Source organism: Meles meles, chromosome 16 (assembly GCF_922984935.1).
Source record: "Meles meles chromosome 16, mMelMel3.1 paternal haplotype, whole genome shotgun sequence".
Taxonomy (NCBI): Eukaryota; Metazoa; Chordata; class Mammalia; order Carnivora; family Mustelidae; genus Meles; species Meles meles.
In genome coordinates this window covers 71,780,360-71,794,881 of record NC_060081.1, presented here as the reverse complement: position 1 = coordinate 71,794,881, position 14,522 = coordinate 71,780,360, and the positions used below count along the sequence as shown (strand labels likewise).

The window sequence follows — 14,522 nt, the reverse complement described above, 5'->3', positions numbered from 1 at the left end:
GGAGAAAGTTCATTGCCGTGGGAGATTGGACTTCCCGGTGTTTTTCGACAGAGCCACGGTTGGCGTTTGAAGGACGGTCTTTGCCTCTGCGGGCCTGGCATCCGTGGCTCCTCGCCTCACCCACGACATGCCTGTAGCCTCGCAGGTGGATGTAAAGCCTGCGGGGGGAGATGGTGCGGCACACGGCCCCAGGGTGATGAGGAGGTGGGAAAGCGGCTCCCGCATGTGCCCCCGCACCCCTGCTTGTGTTTCCCATTGAAGTTCTTCTGAAGAGCCGCCTGGCATGAGTAAGCGTTTGGTGTGACTTCCCAGAGTGAGGAGGGCCCCTTACACACCATTGCCCAGAGCACAGGACAGGTCTGCAAAGTAGAGAAATTAATGCAAAAACAAGTCCACCTGATTGGACTTAAACTTGAAACTTCAGTGATACAGTTTTAAATTGTCTTTGTATTCCCGCAAGAGTTCGTAGACACTAGTGTGGGAGCTCGTTACTGCTAACGTCACAGGCGACGGGTGGACTCCGTATAAAGGGAGCTGATGCACCAGTTCTGCAGGCAGGGAGAAACGGGGTTTCAAAAGATCTGCCTTTTTGAATTCCTGGTTTGTAATTGCCTGACGTCTCTGTACCTTTTTTTTCCAGACAATTTATGAAAACCGAATATACAGCCTTAAAATAGAATGTGGACCTAAATACCCAGAAGCACCCCCCTTTGTAAGATTTGTAACAAAAATTAATATGAATGGAGTTAATAGTTCTAATGGAGTGGTAAGTTGTTTTCCTGCCCACGCTTGTTCCTTTTGGTTGAGAAATGCTTTGTGCTTAAACATCAGGGACGCTGTGACCCTGAGTCCGTATATTTCGTGGTTGTTGGATGCTGAAATGGACTGCAGTATGAACAGAGGCAGACTCGGGGTGAGGGCCTGTCCCCAACTATACTTAAACCGTCATTTTATGCCACACTCACTCCCGGCCAACCCCCTGCTGCTCGCTTGAGATGGGAGCTCATTCTGTCTTCATGATGGGCCCTCCCGAGGTGGGGATTAGGGGCCTGAGGGACAGAGGTGCAGAATCCTGCCCAGGGTCATACTCGAACTTCCTGAGCCTTATTTATGGTACAGGCTGTTTTTTCCCCCTTAATGGCATTGCTTTGTAATTTATTTTTACTACCATAAATGGAAAAGCCGTCTCAGTGGTCCGGAGAAGGCAGTAATGACAACAGTAAATACTACAAAATCAAAGTGAGGTTAGTAAATCCTTCCTCCACAGGTTTCTTGCCAAAGGCTTTGAGCCTTTGAGACCTGCTCTCTTGTTCAAAGGGGGGTCAGCAGGCGTTGAAGGGTTTTACCTTAGCATCCTGTGAGCTAAGCTGTTGTTGTGAGACACTGAGAAGACTTGAAAGAAAAAAGAGATGAGCCTTGTTGCTGTGTGTTCACTGTTTCTTGCATCTGAGTTCCCCCGAAAGTCCTGAACCCAGAACCCAACCCATGCTTCGGGAGACCTCTTTTGGAATTGCTGCACTGACTTGAGAGAGTGTGACTCGGAGGCAGATCCTTGTCACGAGAGTGTGGATCTGGGCCACCGCTTGCCTTTGCTCCTTACTGCCCTGTGCCTCGGTAGTGTCCACCACCTGGGTGTGGAGTGGAGAAGGGGCCAGCCCTGAGCAGTGGCAGCAGCCCGCCCAGGAGAGCAGGTCACTGTTTAGAACCAGCTGGACTCTTGCTGAGTGTCAGGGCCCTTTTCTCTGAGGGTGGCTTTTACTTACTCATTGTTTCCTTCTCACAAACAGTGAGGGTTTGGGACGCAAACAGGGAAACACAAACTGACCTGGGGGGAGGGCATCACGCAGGTCATTCTGCCCGTCAGATACCATTGTGTGATGGGTGTGTTCAACTTGAAAAATGCATTGAATCCTATCTGCCCCTTTACTCCAGCCTGTAGTGATTCATTTGTTTGAGAGCCTGACAGTTTTTTGTTTGCCTTTTTGTAGGTGGACCCAAGAGCCATATCAGTGCTAGCAAAATGGCAGAATTCATATAGCATCAAAGTCGTCCTGCAAGAGCTCCGGCGCCTAATGATGTCTAAAGAAAACATGAAACTCCCTCAGCCGCCTGAAGGACAGTGTTACAGCAATTAATCAAAAAGAGAAACCACAGGCCCTCCCCCCTCCCCCATTCGATTTAAGCAGTCATTTTCCACAGTAGTACATTTTCTAGATACGTCTTGTAGACCTCAAAGTACTGGAAAGGAAGCTCCCATTCAAAGGCAATTTATCTTAAGATACTGTAAACGATACTAATTTTTTGTCCATTTGAAATATATAAGTTGTGCTATAACAAATCATCCTGTCAAGTGTAACCACTGTCCACATAGTTGAACTTCTGGGATCAAGAAAGTATATTTAAATTGATTCCCATCCTAACCGGTGGGGCACATCTAACTCAACTGTGAAAAGACACATCACACAATCACCTTGCTGCTGATTTCATGGCCTGGGGTCTCTGCCTTCTCCCCTTCTCCTCCCCCTGCCTCCCTCCCTCTGTCCCTGCAACAGCCCCTCCAGCCTGGGGTGGCTTGCTAGAGTAGGCGTGAAGGTTTCAGGTCGCAGCCTGTGGGACTACTGTTGGGTGTGCGGGGGTGCTCCAGCTGCACCCCTGGTTTCTTTTTTTTTTAAGTCTTAAATGTTGCCCTCCCCCCTCCAAGCCATCATCCTTTCTCCACTTCCCGTGACCACCCTTGGCCGAAGCATAGATTGTAACCCCCTCTGCTCCCCTCTGAAATTGGCCTTTGGTGAGGAATTCAGGGCTTTCCCCATATCTTCTCCCCCACCTTCATCGAGGGGTGCTGCTTTTTCCTTCCTCCTCCTCAAGACCCTTTTTGCACCATCACCACCCAACACTTTACACGACACTTCCTTGCTTTGGCCAGAAGCCATCAGGTAAGGTTGGAAAGAGTCTCTGACTTCCCTCGTTTAGTTTTGGAACCATATGTACTCACTCTCCACCAGCCTGGGAATGAATACTGGGTCCTCAGCCCTGCCGCCCTCTGCTGCCGTCGTCAGCTGATGGGGTTTTTTAGCTCAGGTTTTGATAAAGTGAAAAGAACAGTCACCAGGGGTACTCAGACCTGCCAGCTCTCAAAGTGCTTGGTGGTTAAACTTGGAGAAAGGCCACAGAAGACACTTGTAAGCACACACGATCCCTCTGAATGAATTGTTTTCTTTTCCTGTAATTGCTTTTGCTTTTAAAAATTGAAGAAGTTTTAAACAGGGTTCTCACGTGGTCATCGTACAATCCACTGGGGTCTAGTTTGGAATCTGACAACTGGAACAAAAAAGAACCTTGAATTCGGTGCATACTTTGGTTTTGGTGCTGCTGCTTCTCACGGTCCTCAGCAGGGATTAAGAAAGAACTCGGTGTGCACAGCAGATCCCCAAAATTGGCGGGCTTGACTTCCTGGCAAATTGCTGCATTTTTCCACTTTTCTGTTCAGGACCACTAAATGCTGAGATGTGGATGCATACCGAAATAAAAGCGATTCATTGTGTTCTAAAGGTTTTTTTTTTTTTTTTTTAAATTTGGTGTTTATTTAAACCACCTTTTGAAGCAGCAACTATCAAGTCTGAAAAGCAATCGATGTTTCCATTTATCTTTTTCTGGGGGATACCTTAGTTCTAAGGATTTAACATCCTGTAAGTAAAGTTGAACATAACAGTATTCCATAAGCAGCCTTTTTATTGTCAGACCATTGCCTGATTTTAATATAATAAAAAAAAAGTGTGCGTTAATATTTAAGAAGCTGTGCCCTTCTTCCTCTTGGCATATAATTTAGGAATGGAATTTGATGTCTTAGATGCTTTGGGGTTCAATCTAATGTCCTAAACCAGGGGTCAGCAAACCTCCTTCCTCCAAGGGCCTAAGTCAGTAAGTACTTGGGCTTTGTGGGCCAAGAGGCAAAACTGAAGGTACTGTGTAAATATTTATATAGTGAGAAAACGGATCTCCACAAAATTGTTTATTGATGGAATTCAAAATCTCGTAACTGCGTATAGTTCTTTTCTAACGTTCCAGCTCAACCAATGAGAAGACTGGAATTCTTTCTCTAGAGGATAGCATATTGCTTACTGGAATTCAAAGTTAGTTTTCCTGGTTTATCAAATCCGCTGTAAATGTTCACCTGTAGAAATCGTCCTTCACCAAGGGGCTGTGCACAGACAGTCCGTGGGCCACGTTTGGCCCGTGCACCACAGTTTGCCAACCCCCGTCCGGCGAGGTGATGGCGCAAAGGGCGGGGGGGGGGTGGTCTTTGCTTTAAGTAGCTTTGCAGACTCCAGCTACTAAGTCCCCTCTAGTACCTACTCAGAGCCGGATTTAGGAGTCTATTGGGAAGGGGAAAATAGGACTTTCACATGGGTTTTTGGTGTCTGAGACAAGATTTTTGCCTGACAGTGGAGTTTGTCCACTGCCTACTGTGTACGGAGTGGCCCTGTGTCTGTGGCTGTTTTTATCCAGGATTTGAACTTCTGCTGTGGTCCCAGCCGCCAGCAGGCATGACCTTGCTGTCCTGTGGCAGGAGCCAGGCCATTCTTTTGTGGCTGTTGGGGCCAGCTCAGATGTCAGAGCCTGGTGCCCGGGCACAGCCAGATTGTTCCTACCAGGCCACTCGCAGAAGGCACTGCCCGGAATTCTGCCAGGTGGGTCCCTAGGAGGCCTCCGGAGTGAATTGCTGCCTTCCAGCTGTGGCTTCTCCGCACTCAGTCCTTAGGTTCCCTGAGGGAGGGAAAGGACAGGGGAGGTTCTAGAATTATGTCAAAATGCTGCTGGAAAACCCCCAAGGCAAATTCAGGGCTGAGTCCAAAGGTGGCCGCCCTCTTGTGCGTGTGACCTCCAGAGAGACGAACGAGCCATCTGAAATGCTGGGGTGTGCACTTCTCAGCTTCTTGGCGCACGACAGTGAACTGACCTCCGAGCTTGTGGAAATTCGCCCAGAACCGTCTTGTGATAACGGGGTGTGATCTGTGGTTATGCCCCCCAGCCGGGTGATTTGCCCCTCACTGGTGCTGGTGGGTTTACAGGTGGTCTGCGCTTTGGGCCTGGATTTAGGGCAGAGAAGCAGCACTTACCCGGGGGGCTGAGCACTCTGCTTTGCTGGGTGGCCTCAGCTCACACGCCTCCAGGCCCCAGCGCCTGCCAGGTCTTTGCTCTTGAGGAAGGACCCTTGTGTTGTTCTCCACCACGTAGACCTGCAGGGTGTGGGGTGCATGGAGGTCTTCAGAGTGACCTGAGAGGAAGCACCGCCCTGATAACACCAGCAGCAGACTGTGGTGGGTCTCCACTACCTGTGACCTTGGACCTCGATCTTGGGATGAGGGCAGGGCCCTTGAGCTTCCTTCAGCCCTGCTGGGAAAGTTCTGGAGCCTTCTGGTGGGGGGCAGCGCTGGGGCCCTGGTGCCTTTAGTCGCGATGGTGCCGAGTAAATGGCACACAAAATTTAAATTTAAATTGTAAATTTTAACACAAATGTGCTGCTGCTCCATCCACCCTGGCCATCCCGGCTCCCTGCTTGGCCTCTGGCCCTTTGTGCTCCGTCCCGGTCCCCAGGGAGCCAGTGGACACTAAGCCGAATTCCCCTCCCCGTCTTGTGCCTGCTCTGTGTTACCGCGTCATCAGAAGCCCTTGGGACAGAGCATTAGGGATTGCCCCTTCCTTACTCAGCAGAGGAAATTCTAAGGACGGGCAGCTTGTGAAAGCGGGTCTTTCCAGCCTGCGAGTCCTCCTGTGCCGGGCGGGGGCTATGCAGCCTGCGCAGTTCTGAGCTGTGCCCATGATCACTGGACGTACCTTGAAGGCTTTCTTGGGGTGACATGAGGTGACCTGCTTTTGCTTTTAGTCCACGCCGCCTCACATTGGCTGGAGGTGACCGTGGAGGAGGGCGGTCTTAGTGCTAGAACCAGCCTCACTGCGGCCACCAGATGTCTCGCTGTGAAGAAGAGGGCACAGGCCACCCGACGGAGTTGAGGCATGTGCCTGATGGCTCGCAGGCGGGTGGGGACAGGTGCACGTGCCAGGGCTGTGGGCTCCATGAATGGCAGCTCCTTGACTGGCAAGACAAACTGCGAATGCAGACTTTGGTGCGGAATCTCCCACCACCAGCGCGTTGACTGACCTTTTTAGTCCGTGTGTCGTACAAAGCTCCGATGCAGGCGGCAGGCCACGGGAGAGCTCTGCGCGCCCACGGCTCTGTCACCAGCTCCACCGTGGCCCTCCCAAGATCATGGTGGCCTTTGCCCCTCCCCCGCCCAGACATACCGTGGGTCCTTGGAGCAGGGGCAGCACCACCCGTGGTACAGGCGAAAGGTTCTGAGAAACCGGAGTTGCTGCAGGACCCACGGGAAACAGACCCAGGTTTCACTGTGTCAAATGCAGTCCACTGAGATGTACCATTATTTTACGTCCCACCAAGAAAAAATGCTGTCAGGTATAAGTGTAAGACCCTACTGACGGGGGCGCCTGGTGGCACGGTCATTAAGTGTCTGCCTTCGGCTCAGGTCATGGTCCCAGGGCCCTGGGATGGAGTCCCGCATCCGGCTCCCTGCTCAGTGGGGCGCCTGCTTCTCCCTCTCCGCTGCTTGTCCTCCTTGTGCACGTGCACGCGCGCTCTTTAAGTCGCTCTTTCTGTCAAATAATTAAATAATTGTTTTTAAAAAGACCCTACTGCTTTTAAGGAATGACCCAATCCGGAAGTGTTAAGGTGTGAAAGTGTTGGGTTGGTGCAAAGCGGTGTACTGTCAGTTGTGATAAGGACAGAGGAGGTGGCCGCGCTGGTGGCAAAGGACCGCAGCACGTGGCATCCCCTGTGAAGGACACTCGGCAAACCTGCGCGGGAGACTCCCCCTCCCATCTCAACGAAAGAGTACCTGGGCCTGGAATGAACTTCGAACAGGGACTAGGAGGGAAATGAGGTTCTCTCCCGCGTCTGACCCCATCCTTCCTCTCCAGACCAGCACCGGGCTGTGGGTCCCTCTGAGGTCCAGGTCGCGTGTGCAGACCCGTGCTCCCTCGTCCTCTCCCCGTAGCTCCTCCCCACCGCTGTGTTTCGGGTAACTGGGAAGGTGGTCTCCACTGTGCTCTCCCCCCGGATATTTCCTTCCAAACTGGGCCTCTCAAGGTCCCCATGGGGTGGCAGTGGGGGAAACAGCCGCGTAGTTCTGAACACCCAGTCCACGGCGTGCCCTCACCCAGGTGACACGGCCCTGGTGCACACAAACGTGTCTCTGATGTTTTCAGCACACGCATGGGTGTGTGTGTGCGCGCGCGTGTGCGTGTGCAGGTGCCCATCTGTGGAGTCCAGTCCAACTGGGAGTGGGTTTCTCCATCCACGGACAGGGGCACTTTCTGTCATTTTCAAGCTGTCTCCCAAAGACGTATCAACTCACCCCGCCTTCCGTCAACAATGTGGGACAGGTGGCCCCCTCCCGGCCTCTCTGATCCTACCGTGAGGTGTCCGGCTGCTACCTGGCACGGGCCAGTCCTCACCTGCCTCCCATCTTGGAACCGATCGGCTGTCCTGTAGTTTCCTGTGCACGTTCGCGTGTGTGAGGCTGTGTCTTCTCAAGTTGGAAAGTCCTGTTTTTTCCTCCCCCGCCCCCGTGTCCTCTTTGTTCCTTTTCCCGACTGATTTCTGAGAGTGTCTTACATCAAGGAGTTCTCACTGTCCAAGACGGTCATCTGAAGCATGAGTCAACGGGTCTGGCGTACTTGACAGGTTGGCTGATGGGTGGCCGCCTTCACCAGCCATCAAGGGCCCTGTGGTATGAGGAGGTCAAATTGGAAACCCTTCCCTTGTGGTCGGCTGGGGACCTTTTCAGTCCCTGCTCAAGGCCTGTCCACCCATACTGCAAGTGAATAGGGATGAAGACAGGCACGTGGCCAGCCCTGAGCTTCCTGACCCCACCCGGGGCTGTCTGCTGGGTGGGGGGGCGGTTCTGATGTGCCCTGCCCCCTGGCGGTGCTCGGAGAACCACAGACCTCATGCCAGGGAGTGGGTGCACTAAGAAACTTCCTTCCAGACGCCAGTTCTCACATGCACCACTACCTTCCCAGCCCAAGCCACTGCCAGCGTCCTGGGCCCTCAGCTGTGCCCCCGTCTCCACACAAACCCAGCCGAGAGTGCCTCCCCTCTCCTCCGTGTGGCTGGCTCCCCAGCCGCTCCTGCGTGTCCTCTCCAGAGAGGCCTTCCCAGCCCCTATCCCTGTCTGTCCACATCACCTGACTGTGTTTTGTTCTCGGCAGTCACTAATCTCTAACCATCTGATTTGATGGTTATTCCTCTTGCCCTCGCTGAAGTTAGAGCGCATTAAATAAGCCTGTGAATGACTCCCCAGAGCGGGGCCTGGGCCTTCCTCCCCCCGCCACTGACAGTGGGCCCGGGGGTGGGCCGGTGTCTCATGGCCTGTGACGCCTCCAGCCGCCTCTGCCATGAACTCACTAAATGACATTTGGGCAGCTCAGTGGGTGGAGGGCTCGGCTGAGTTTGGCAGCTCCAGATGAAGCTTGTAAATGGTGAACAGGTGGAAATGAGGGAGTAGACGTGAGATCTTCATGCGATCTACTTCACTGGACCCCAGTGCAGGGCGGGGGCGGGGCCAGGAGTGGGGGAGGGCAGCCCCAGCTCATCTGTCTGCCTGCTGTGTGGCCCTCGGCCGGCTCCTTAACCTCTCCGTATCCACCCCACAGGCTTACCAGAAGTTTTACGTGTAGTGGGATTCTCACAGTCCTCAGCACACAGCAAACCCACAGGAAATGTGAGTTAGCGACGGAACACTGAACAGAACAGAAATTTCCCAGGTCTCCAGGCTCTTGGTGCCCCATTCTGGCTCAGACCTGTACACCCGATGTGGCCAGCAGAGGGCGCCCGTGCGCCGCGGACCGCCGCCCAGGCTCTGCGGGCCACACCTCGGGTCCCCGCCCAGCCCCAGGGACAGATGTGGCAGGGAGGAACCAATTCTGAGCTGGGCTCTGCGCGTTGGGCAGAAGGGGCTCTGCGGGAAACCCGGCGAGAGGGTGTGCAATCTCCTCCCCTGTACCTGGAGGAGCTCTACCCCTAGTGCACGCCAGCTACACTCCTGTAGCCTCTGGCTGCAGGGGTCACAAACCCAAAAGTCTCAAGGGCCCGTCAGGGGCTGCTGTGAGCTGGAAACCTGACCTATTCGCCCCTGGAGTGTGGGCTCAGGATGGCCACATCTTTTGATTTTTCAAGAGAGAACCCAGACATCCGGATTTAGTAAAATATCTCAATTTCTGTGATAGCAATGGATTAAAGGCGTTATTCTCCCCCCCCCCCGCTTTTTTTTAAAGATTTTATTTATTTATTTGACAGAGAGAGATCACAAGTAGACAGAGAGGCAGGCAGAGAGAGAGAGAGAGGGAAGCAGGCTCGCTGCTGAGCAGAGAACCTGACGCGGGACTCGATCCCAGGACCCTGGGACCCTGGGATCATGACCTGAGCCGAAGGCAGCGGCTTCACCCACTGAGCCACCCAGGCGCCCTATTCTCCCCTTTTGACTCTTAATCACCAGTTGCCACCTCTGAGCTAGCTTTTAATGCTGCCTTGGAGGAAGGCATTTTGAGATAACACCATGTCCCTCTGTTTCTGCACCTGCCCCCCAGGCGTCAGGCCCCAGTTTGCAGGTCACCCCGTCCTCTGGGTTAGGAACCACCCCCATCCCTGAGCTTTCCCAGGAGAGCTTTCATTCACTGGTTCGGTCATTCATTCATCCAACAAGCATTTACTAAGTGCTTTCTCTGTGCTGACCACTCTGCTGGGGACACAACAGGGAGCAAAACAAAGCTCCCCCACGTTCGTGGAGCTGATGTTTTGATTGGGGGAGATGGACAACAGACAATGTCATTTTCAAAGCATTAAGTACAGACCCAAGTAAATGGAGGGGACAAAAGGGCAGCAGCACTGGACAGAAAGGGCCTCTCTGAGGAAATGACTCCCATGTACGTGAAGGGCCTGGCATGCCCAGAACCTGGAAGGGCAGACAGTTCCAGGTGAAAGAAACAGCAAGAGCAAAGGCCCTGGGGTAGGAAGATGTATGTCACATCATCGCATTAAAAGTCCACGGTGCCTGAACGGATGGAGAAGTAGACGTGGATGTGCTGTGCCAGGCCCTGTGCTGGGCACAGGGAGGCGATGCCTGGTGAAGGATGAAGGAATGAATGAACAGACCCGGTTCAGCGGCTCCTGCTCTGGTTTCATCAGCTCGATCCCAGGCCTCTCCCACACAGGCCCTGGCCCAGCTGGGAACGATATTCCAGTTCTCCCTCTGGCTGTCAGGGTCCCTCCACAGCCCCGGACAGCCTCCCATCAATAGCCTGAGCCCCTTTTTCTATGTTCTACAGACTGAATCAGAGTCGACGTGGACTTGTCAAGGGGCATGGGGTAGGGAGGAGCAGCTGAGCTGACATCTGACTTCCCTGGGCCAGAGTGGGCAGGAGGCTCCAGAACATCAGCCCTGTCCTCAGAGAAAGGCTTGGGGTCCACGGAAGCACTCCCCACCCATCCTCATTGGAAACCAGCCTGGGTGAAATGGGACCTTTCCTAAAACGGTAGGTCCCTTGGTGCTCCTGGTCATGAGTGACGCACAGAGAGAGGCCATGTCTGTCCACTTGTTCGTTCAGCGCATACTGGCAGGGCTGCTTCTCCGCCAGACACCGGGTGTGCAGAAGAGGAGAGGCCAGAAAAGTCCTCTGCCCTCACACTGCTGTCATTCTGGAAATGGGAGGCACAAGGAAGGAAATAATGAATATATACTGAATTGGGGCAATAAAAATAGTACAGTGAGCTCTTGTGATAGGAGGAGGGACAGGGAACTGCTTTAGATGTGTGGTCAGAGAAGACCTCTAAGGAGGCGACCCCTGAGCTGAGTGCTGATTAGAGAAAGAATTGGCAGCGGGAACAGCAGGTGCAAAGGTCCTGAGGCTGGCATGAGTTTGATGGGACGACAGAACAGCAAGGAGGCCAGTGTGGCTGGAAGGGAGTGTGTGAGGATCCAGGCGGTAGGAATGAGATGGAGGCAGACCCCACAGGTCCTTAGTGACCTGCGATGGCAACGGGGTGACCTCCTCCTGAGGTGATGAGAGGGTAAAATGAGACAGTCCAGGAAAGTGTTCTGGAACACAATACAAGCTCTTATCATTACTGTTATTACCAACTTCAGGCATTCTCCCTGGGTCCGGGCCTTGGGACCATCAGTTCTTTCAGGCCCTATTGGTGGCTTGTAAGGGCAGTAGCCCCCTCTGTGGGCCCGGTTGCTCCCACCAGGGTCCGGGGGATGGGAATGGACACTGCCTGGTGTGGAGTGGCAGCTTAGCCTGCTGCAGGGTCCCCCAGGGGCACCCCAGCCTACAGTAGTTGGTCTCCCCTCCCCCTGGCTGCCATGTCCCAGCGCTTCACAATCTGGGGTCACCTCCCGTGGCCTGGTCCAAATCCTAGCCATCTGGGGTCACCCTGACCTGACTGTTTGACCTCTCTGAGCCTCAGGCAGGGCTACCACCTACCCAGGCCAGCCCTACCCCTCGCCTCCTCACCCCACCCCCACAAGGGGCTCCGGCGCCCAAGCCATGGGTTCCTTGGAATGTGATTATTTTTCTTCCCAGATAATTCAGGCCAGAAGACTGGGCCAGCCACTTCCTGCCACACTGAACCCACTGCCTTCCTGATCTTTCTCTCCACAAACTTGACACTGTGGTCAGAGGCCTAAAGCCAGACCCAGGAGTCCCCTTGTCTCCCTTTCTTGCCTTGGCCCCTGATCGGGGCCCAGCTCTGGGAATCTGACTGTAAACACCAGGACCCCGAGCTGCCCCCTTCCCACAAACCCCAGCTGAGAACATGCTGACCCAGCCGTAGTGTCTCGGGAATATTGCCCTCCACAGTTTACAGGGGGATTCCCAATCGCAGATCTCCCTAAAGCTTCCCAGATAACCCAGGGAAGTGTCCTCCAAATTCATTCATTCAACAAGTATTTAATGAAAACCTACAGTGTGCCAGGCTCTGCCCTGGCCAGGGAATGTAGCAGAGAACAAAACAGGCCGGAAACACTTGTCTTCATGAAACTGACATTCTGGGGTGGGGACCATGGAAGCGGGTAGGGAGAAACAAACAAGTAAAAATTCAATTATGCAGAATATTGGTTGGTGATAAGTGCTGTGGAGAAACATTAAGCAGGGTAGGTGGATGGGGTGACTGGCTGGGGCAGGAAAGACCTGCTATTTGAGAAGGTGGCATTTGAACCAAGACCTGAAGAAGATGAGACAGTGAGTCATGTGGATACCCTGGGGAAGAAAATCCTGAGAAGAGGAAGCAGCCAGTGCAAGGGCCCTGAGGCAGGAGCATGCCTGATTTGTTAGAGAAACAGCCAGGAGGCTGGTGTGGCTGGAGCAGAGGGTGGGAGGGGATCAGGGAGAGGATGAGGACTAGTGACAAGGGACACGTCATGCGGGACCTTGTCAGGATTTGCCTTTTTCTCTGAAGGAGACAGAAACTGCAAAGGAGGAACAGGATGTGACTTGGGTCTTCACGGAGTCCCTCTAGCTGCGTGCGGAGGATGGACCGTGGAGGGTGAGCTTGGAAAGCAGAAGACAGGCAGGTAACGGAGGAGAGTGGGAGGAGAGCATAGGGCTGCCACAGGCAGTCCCAGGGGACCGGGTGAGGGGTGCTTGGATGCTGGACACCCCACGTCCCTGACTCAAGGACGCACATCTTTTTTTTTTTTTTAATATTTTATTTATTTGACAGAGAGAAATCACAACTAGGCAGAGAGGCAGGCAGAGAGAGAGGAGGAAGCAGGCCCCCGGCAGAGCAGAGAGCCCAATGCGGGGCTCGATCCCAGGACCCTGGGATCATGACCTGAGCTGAAGGCAGAGGCTTTAACCCACTGAGCCACCCAGGTGCCCCAAGGACGCACATCTTTTCACATTATTCATCCCTCCAGTCTTTTCCCATGGCCTTTTAGACTCAAGGAAAGCAGAGTGATCAGTGAGCCCACGGCGTGGGTGCAGAGGGGAGGGGAGAGAAGCAGAGACCCCCCAGTCCAGGGCCCAGCCCAGGAAGCCAGAGTTGCCTTTTCCCCCCGGTCCCCGGGGGAGGGGGGGGCGCTCGGAGGAGTCGGTCTGGGGACGCAGGGGGAGGCCGTTCAGCACTGGGTGCGCTACACGGCCTGCAACTCCAGACAGAGGGATCAAGGAGGCTGGTGTGTCCAAAGCTGAGTGAAGACCCGGCGTAGGGACAGATAGATGTTGGGGCGGGGGACAGATGCCACAGTGGGCAGCACAGAAATGGAGTTTAAGGCCCAAGTGTGAGCTTCCCAGGAGCAGCTTGGATGGAAAGTTGCTCGTGCTTTCAAGCTAGGCCCAGGTCCCCTTCCTGTAGGCATAAGACTTCCGGGGTGGGGGCCCGGAGCCGTTGGCGTCCCGCACCTCTCCTTTCGGGTATAGCCCAGCACCAGGCACGGCATAACTGGGACTAGACCAGGCCCCCCTTGGCCCTCTGCTGCATGGCCCTGGCGTCTTCTGATGTTAACAGGATGACCGAGGCCCCAAGAGGCTGAGTGACTAGCCCAAGATCACACGGCTCTGAGCCACAAAGTGAGAGTCACTCTGACCAGGTTGGCCTCCAACCCGTCCCACAGCCTTAACTGCCTACCTCCCCACCCCCCCCACCCCCGCACTAGGATGCTTGTCGCTGCTCGGCCAGCCTGGCGAGGTCCGTTTATTCAGCACGGACTGAATACATCCCACCTCCAACCCTCGGTATCCCTTTTCTTTTCCACTGTGCTGTGATGTTGGTGGTGTCCCCATTTTACAGATGAGGACCTTGAGACAGAGAAGTGAAGTTGCTAGAACGGGGTGGCCCCCCAGACCTGGGATCTGAACCCGAACGGGTTTCGTCCAGAGCTTTTCCCTCTGGGCGCCTGAGAGGACAGAGTCCGGGGCGGGGGCTCAGGTGACCCAGGGACTAAGAAGAACAGTCAGATCTGACAAGCATCTTCTGCGTGCTGGGCGCATCACAAAACTCTCTTCCCCCAGCCCTAAGGCAGGGACTGTTTACCAAACGCATTTTATGGAAGGAGAAATCGAGACCTTCATGACTGTCAGAGGACGTCCGCTGGCTTCTGCAGCTCCTGGTGCCCCTCGGACCCCAGCCTCCCCCCGGGCCCCGAGGTGCTGAGAGACACCAGCATGCTGGCTGACCTTGAGCAATGTGCTTGTCCCCGAGCCTTGGTGGCCCAGCCTGGCCGCAGACTGTGACTGGGAGCTCTGAGTGCCCCCCTGTCACCCCCAGGAGTTCAGCCCCAGGAGGGAAACGCCAAGCCCCTGGTCACCCCCAGCCCGGGACCAGATCCACTGGGCTGAGGCCCCCGACACTTTTACCCCAGGCCAGCACTTCTTATGAAATCATAGGTACGTGACCCTCCGGCTGACAAAAGAGAGAGTCCGACCCCAGCCTCCAGCCGGGGACA

At 54.3% G+C, this 14,522-nt stretch overlaps 1 protein-coding gene across 3 annotated transcripts in view; it reads left to right on the top strand.

Moving 5' to 3' along the window:
• UBE2V1 (ubiquitin conjugating enzyme E2 V1) overlaps nucleotides 1–3,787 on the top strand; it is a 31,266-nt gene extending 27,479 nt beyond the window's left edge. For all 3 annotated transcript variants that reach the window (XM_045980602.1, XM_045980603.1, XM_045980604.1), the window contains 2 exons: nucleotides 641–766; nucleotides 1,989–3,787. In XM_045980602.1, the coding sequence (XP_045836558.1) occupies nucleotides 641–766; nucleotides 1,989–2,135 (273 nt within the window). In that variant the 3' untranslated portion in view covers nucleotides 2,136–3,787. The remainder of the gene's footprint in view (nucleotides 1–640; nucleotides 767–1,988) is intronic.
• The last annotated feature ends 10,735 nt before the right edge of the window (nucleotides 3,788–14,522 follow it).